The following is a 6,591-nucleotide window of genomic DNA, read 5'->3' on the forward strand; positions in this document are numbered from 1 at the left end:
TCACGTGCAGGGTGATTTCCTGCACTGCAAATAGCTTCAAAACCAGACCCTGGAACCAGCATGCACAATAATACATAATAACATAAAATAATCGATGCCACCTGCATTTCATCGGCGTACTCCTGACTTACTCTCTATATTGTCTCCACCTCTCCCCATTAGACTTATTATTATTATTATTTTATAGATTATTGTATTTTCTATTATATTGGATACTGATTTCAAGGTTCGTTTTAATGTTGAAGCTGTTACTTTGTGATGTTCCTGGCTGGAGGTTGCTATGTCTGAACTCCTTTATTATATCAACCTGGAGGAAGCTGACCCACTATAGCCGTGTAACACCGCCAGTGACTGGTAACCTACATCCAAAGTGCCTATTGTGCTCCATCTGGTTCTCACTACACATTTTATTTGTGCGTTTATTTTAATAAATTGAGATTGTTTTTTAACCCAGAATTAAGCTATATTTGCCCCCCTCCTTGCATGTATACGTGATAGATGTATATCTACCATAGTTCATATCCTGTGATCCAGTGGAAATTTCTTATATATATATATATATATATATATATATATATATATTGTTCGTAAGTCACTTGTCCTTTTATAAACACAGACACGTGGACGATATCTTTTTATTGCAATTAGGAATAAATTCAGAATTTCTCTAATTCCTCTTATTCCATGTCCCCAAAACATAATCATGGGGCATATCTCTTTAATAGACTTTTCTACAAGAATTACATGATCTGGCTTTTTTTTCTCTCTATGAAATGACTACTTCGGTATTTCCATAAAATTGCCTCTTCATGGAAAAGTGTATGAGATGTTATATATTTGAGATAAACTCTTGAGGTTCTAATACTGAATGATGTTTTTTTGCCTTTGGCCTCAAATAGTCTTAGAAACCAACTATGATTAATATCAACCTTTCTATGATCCTCAATATTAAAAAAAAAATACATTGAAGAAATTCATCAAGATTGTCCGTGTCTAGAGATCGAGGAAGCTGCCGGCTTTTCTCCATCTCAGGCTTTTAAAATGTTTTGTAGTTTTACAAGGCAATGGGATATTTACCTTTGGCGCTGCCGTAGGCCTCATCCAGGGCAGTGCCCCCAGCAGCTCATACCACGGCTGCCATCTTTGTTATAGGGCGCCGGGATATGACGTTGTATCATAAACGAGCGCAGTGCCCTTTAGGATAGTGTATGACGGTTGTGCCCCTCCATAGTGCAAATGGGCCAGAATCTATTCTCCCCAATCTATTCTCCCTGGTTTTGCAGCTGCCCCCTGGACCGAACGCCTTAGGCCTAGGACTAGTCTGCCATACCAGTATCCATCACTGCTACCAGGGTCTGCACAAACTCGCATGGATGAAACATTTTTTTATTTTTTTTTAAAGAGGGCAAGTTATTCCCCAATCTGTATTTCTGAAATCAAAATTTGCAAATTACAACAAAAATGTCAGCAATTAAATTATATGTGTGTTTTATTTTATCATGCTTATTCAAAACCGTTACGCAGTTTGTTACAGTGTTTCAACCATATTTCCGTAAACGTCTCAAGTTTTGACCATTGGTTGGAGCCAATTATACAAAATAGAATTTGAGAAACTTCATACGATGAGCAGGTCAGGTTGGGGCAATTAGATGTTTTAGGTGTCGGGATGTGTGTATTTCCCAAAACTTCCTCCCTTTTATTACAGAATACAGGAGAAGCCTCGGTTGGCCAGGCACAAGCGCGGGACCCGTGTCCAATAGACAAGACAGAAGGCAAATAGCGCTCAGAGTTGAGTGGGCTGAAGTCACAGTGGAATACCCCCCAACTAGATATAAATAGATGCCAATTGAATAATAACTATATATAAATTATTACATGGGGGCCTTAGCACATTAAGGACTGCAACTGCCCAATGACGTAAGTGCAGCTGATGGCTATATATATATGCAGCTGCACACTAAGTTTTTGTGCTTACGTAGCATACCCAGCCACTAGCCGTGCCGCAGGCTGCAGCTCCAAGCTAATAAGTGTGTGGCTTTGTCAGCCAGCGGCTCACCGGGCATTTGCCTAGTGTGCCAGATGGTAAACCTGGGAACTCTCTGTGTTTCCCTGGAGGCTGTTGGTGAAGCGCCGGGTCTCCGGGTCGCTAAGGGGAAACTCTGGGCCGCGGGAACAGCGTTGCAGCACGACACTCACTCTCTGCCCACGTCCCCATGAACAATAGCATGTGTCCCCCTATGTCAGCTGGACCGGCTACCCACATCCCGAGCCTGGTATAAAGGCGCTACATGTTATTATCATACTGATGCCACCACTTGCTGCCGAGGGTAATCGTTCAAAAACACTAAGAAATACATTCTAATATTGCTTAATAACTAGCCTTGTGCATTTGTTTTTGTACAAATGCGTTTTCGTGCCAAATTTTGCCGTTTGTCCATTCATCTTGCAACATTGGATGAAAGAAACGAACGTGCGAAAATCTTCGTCCATTCGCTCATTGCCGTGGCCGCCATTTTAACTACACTAAGAGGAGGAGAATCTCGCAACTTTAATTCAACTTCTTCTACGCGTTTGTTTCTTGTTTCCATGGCAACCCGATGGACGAATGGAATTTCCAAAACCGAATTTGACGAATGCCAACAATTTTTTTCCCCCCTGAAAACGAACACGAACTTTCTGCCAGCATCCAAGTCTATTAATAACATGTTTCCTATATCACATATATTTAGGTTTGTTTTTTTTTTACCTACAGTGGTATCATGCATACCCTAACCATCCCTCCCGTTCTCTAACCTCTTCTGCTCAAAGGCAATTCGGAGGATCTACTACAAACATAGTACTTTCAATATTTCTGCCCCTCCTAACAGAGATCATACATTTTACCCTAATATTCTTCTCTGGTGAGTTTGACAGTTTTGGTTTTAAATTAGAATCATACTTTGTCCCTTTCGTGATACACGTAATAATGTATGTAACTGCGCATGTACATTGTGATTACCGGGGCACTTCCCATGTGCTGTCTGATTGATGAGAGCCTGATGTGTGCAGAAGATTAACACTGAGGTTCCAAAAACCTAGATGCTGACCATTAGGCAGTCATTCTATTCTTTCGAATACGACAGATGTTGAAAACCAAAGGATAACCATTGGCAAGTAACAAATGAAGTCCGAGCTGTGTCCTAGGGCAGTTCTCATGCTCTGAAATGTAATAAAATTCAAGTCAAGTAAACTTTGAGCCAGCCCTGTGCAAATGATGTGCCCCAGCTGTTGCCTTAATGAATTATTTATTGATTTATATGGTGCGGTCACATACCAAAGCACTGTACAATGGGTAAACAGGTCAATAACAGCTGGGACTTGGACAGAAACAATAAGTAACGGCGGCTCTGCTCAAACTTACAGTCTAACTCCCATGATGCTAAGGTCGTGTTTGGCTGTTTGGGAGTTGTAGTCCAACAACAGCCGAAGCACAGCCGTTCTATACCGTTATGTGTAAGTAAGTACCCAGCATTGGGAGGTTATTTCAATGAATAATCTAATAGTGTCACGGCTAATGTAGCCAGCGGATTATATTTTCTTATGATGCCGTTTGGAATTCCTCTTATTATACAGAGAGCAGCCAGGTGAGCTTCTCTTAAGGTGAAGAGTACTAAAAGAGATTGGATCAACCTATTCCTAATATTGTAAAGACTGACCCCTTTTCATCACTTTAATAGACATATAATTACTTCTTCCTTTTTTTTTTTGCCCTTTTCCAAAGAGAGTTGACTGTTGAGATACTGTAAGTATAAGTGGCATCGGTACTCTCACATACCCACATTAACGAGAGCTAATTATATCCGAAACATACAGTCGAATGGCCCTGTTGTCTTGGAGATTACACATTTGGTCTACAATTGCATTTATGAGGCTGTCGGTATATTTATATATATATATATAAATGCCCCTAAAGGGTTAAAAGGGTTTCAAGGCAGAACAAGGAAGCTTTTTAGATTCTGTATATGTAACTGTATATATGGTATCCTCAGGATACAGTGTCTAATGTTTCTTTTACTGTTTTAGGCATATGTGTTAACTCTTTGTATGACACGAGCAGCATGTTATACACCCCTTATACTAGAGAGGGGTTAATCTGTTCTGCACTGAAGTGTTGTAAATTAAAGAAAATGTGCTTTTGTCATTTTTAGAACTCACATTACATAATCTGGTTTAGCAGAGAGAAACTTAAGTTGCACAAATGAACCTGATTTTAACCCAAATAATCATTCAATTAAATCTACTGTTACATTACAGGCATTAGAAACCCCAAAAAGGGTCTCCGTGTGTCTTAAGTCACTAACCTCTGTAAGTGGTTCCTGGTTTGTAGAATTCCGGATCTCCTTCAACTCTGAGGCTAAATTCATTATAACCCTCTTTCCTGGTTGTTCCTTGAGCTCTTAAAATTCTGCTACAATATCCTTCTGACTTGATTGTTTTCTCTATAGTTTCATCCATGAATCCAAATACCATGAAAAAATAACTCAAAGCAACATACAGCAAGAATATCGGTTGCGAAACAAATCCCATTGTAAACGAACAAGAACAAAAAATAAAACAGAATGTGTGAACAGAGAGGGTTCCGCTGAGTAGCAGCTGGAAATAAAAGAGAGGTCTGATCTCTACCAGATTCCAAAGCGAAGTGCTGTTTTCTTTCTAGAGGATGTGATTAGCAGCACTGTAATGTTTACTTTGCCTAGCAAAATTCACAGGGTCTGGCGAAATAGCAGAGCGGAGGGGACGCTGCTGTCTCCTAGGCACCCGGCTAAGATCTGTGCTAGGTGGACTGTGCTAACACACTAGGAATTAATCACGCACATTCTTTCCAAAGTCTATAGTTACTACATGTATAAAGGGTTAAACAGATTCCTTTTCTCGCTAACTCTTTTTTTTTTCTTTTCTTTCCCCTTTAACCATTTTCCATAGTCTGCTTGATCATCAGTGATATCTCTCTCGGAGAACTGAGGATACTCCAGAATATTGACATAAAATACAACATCCTTTAACTCTTTGTTGCACATAGGGAATCTCCACCGGCGCGCAAAGGGTTAACAACCAGGAAGGCTTAAGGAATTCTTGTCTCCAGGAAGAAGGAAAAAAAATGAGGAATGGAGCTATAAGGGAAGGCTTGTGCCAAATTTTTAAATGTTGTTCCATAAGCCTAGTATTAAAACCATTAAAGTAACCCTAGCTCTCTGTATTTCTCCCGGTGCCCTCCAACAAATGGTTTTGATTGCCCGTAAGGTCATGTATATTAAAGATATATATCCATAATGTACATAGAAATTGAATCATTTCATTGATGTGAACAGTATGAGTTTTTTTTCCCACATTAAGTTCTCTAATTAAATATCCAACATTTAACAAAAAAAACCCCCACTCACTTCTTGGCCATCCATATGTTTTACGTGGGTAATTGAATTACGGTATTGGTTTAGATCGCCTTGGGCAAGGTGGAGTCTCAGATACCACAGTGTTTACTATAATCTCAGTAATTTTTGATATTTTAACCCTTTAAGTACCATACAGTTTATGGGTAAATGTGATTATATATAAGCACAATTTGGAGGTGGGGAACTATGATACCGTATATTCATATTAAATCCCCATAAAAAACACCAAGTCTTATTGTTCTTGAAACCGACAACTTACTGAAATTCTGTCAAATACATCCCCATCCCAATTTAGCCGTGTTCTTAGTCTGTGGGGTGGATGATCGTACCCGTTTATTCCCTTGTGAACATTTTTAACTTGAGCGATCAAGCTCCTTGGAGTATTGTGGTTTAAATCTGTATACGAGAAAGATTAATTTGAAAGTTAATTGATTCTCCACTTGTCGTTAACCCATTTGTGCCAGCAGTGCCTCTTGTTATAAGATTTGCATGAATAATTGGTTTGAGCTACATGCCTTAACTTGCAAATCCTGTCAGATAAATTAACTTTCCCTGCCCATAGATGTGAAATCTGAAGTTTGTTCTACAGGCAATTTTGAAATAGTTCTGTCCTTGTGAATGGTCATCTGTTGGGTTTTGTATTTCTTTTCTGGAAATTATCAGAGTGTTTGTTCAGCATGTTTTATCTATGTGAAGAACAGACATCCTGATAAACACATACATTAGTATCAAGTATAACAGTTTCATGGAAAAAAAGGAATTTCAAGTTGTATTTACTTAATTTTATTTTCCTCAATGTTATTTTGAAGACATAAAAAACAGTTATTTTCTAAATTTCTTTAAACCTCTCGAAGCTCTTCCTTATGCCTGTGCATGCCTTTTGTTGCAGTCCTGCATAATTGTTCAATCACCGGTGATATTCTCTCCTCACCACCCAGACCTACCCCCTTTTCATCTGTTTTTGCCCCAGGGTAGCTGTGTTGCCTTTCCACTGACTTAGTCATGGATTCTGTTTATAGCCATTGCTGATTTCAAATGCTGCGGTCTACTTTCTTTTCTAAAAGAGAAATGTCTTATCCTGCCTGTCAAGGCCTGTAAATTTAAAGAGTTTTTGGATGAACATGTACAGGCATCCCCCCCGCTTTAAGGACATTCACTTTAA

General features: G+C 39.2%; 1 protein-coding gene across 1 annotated transcript in view; it reads right to left on the reverse strand.

Annotated features, from left to right (window-relative positions):
- Window positions 1-4,566, reverse strand: part of LOC149276954 (spondin-1) — a 112,716-nt gene extending 108,150 nt beyond the window's left edge. The window contains exon 1 of the mRNA XM_089503228.1: window positions 4,341-4,566. Coding sequence (XP_089359354.1) covers window positions 4,341-4,566 — 226 coding nt within the window. The remainder of the gene's footprint in view (window positions 1-4,340) is intronic.
- Between the last annotated feature and the right edge of the window lie 2,025 nt (window positions 4,567-6,591).

This window comes from Sceloporus occidentalis, unplaced genomic scaffold, assembly GCF_023333645.1.
Source record: "Sceloporus occidentalis isolate IW3139 unplaced genomic scaffold, rSceOcc1.0.p SCAF_223, whole genome shotgun sequence".
NCBI lineage: Eukaryota > Metazoa > Chordata > Lepidosauria > Squamata > Phrynosomatidae > Sceloporus > Sceloporus occidentalis.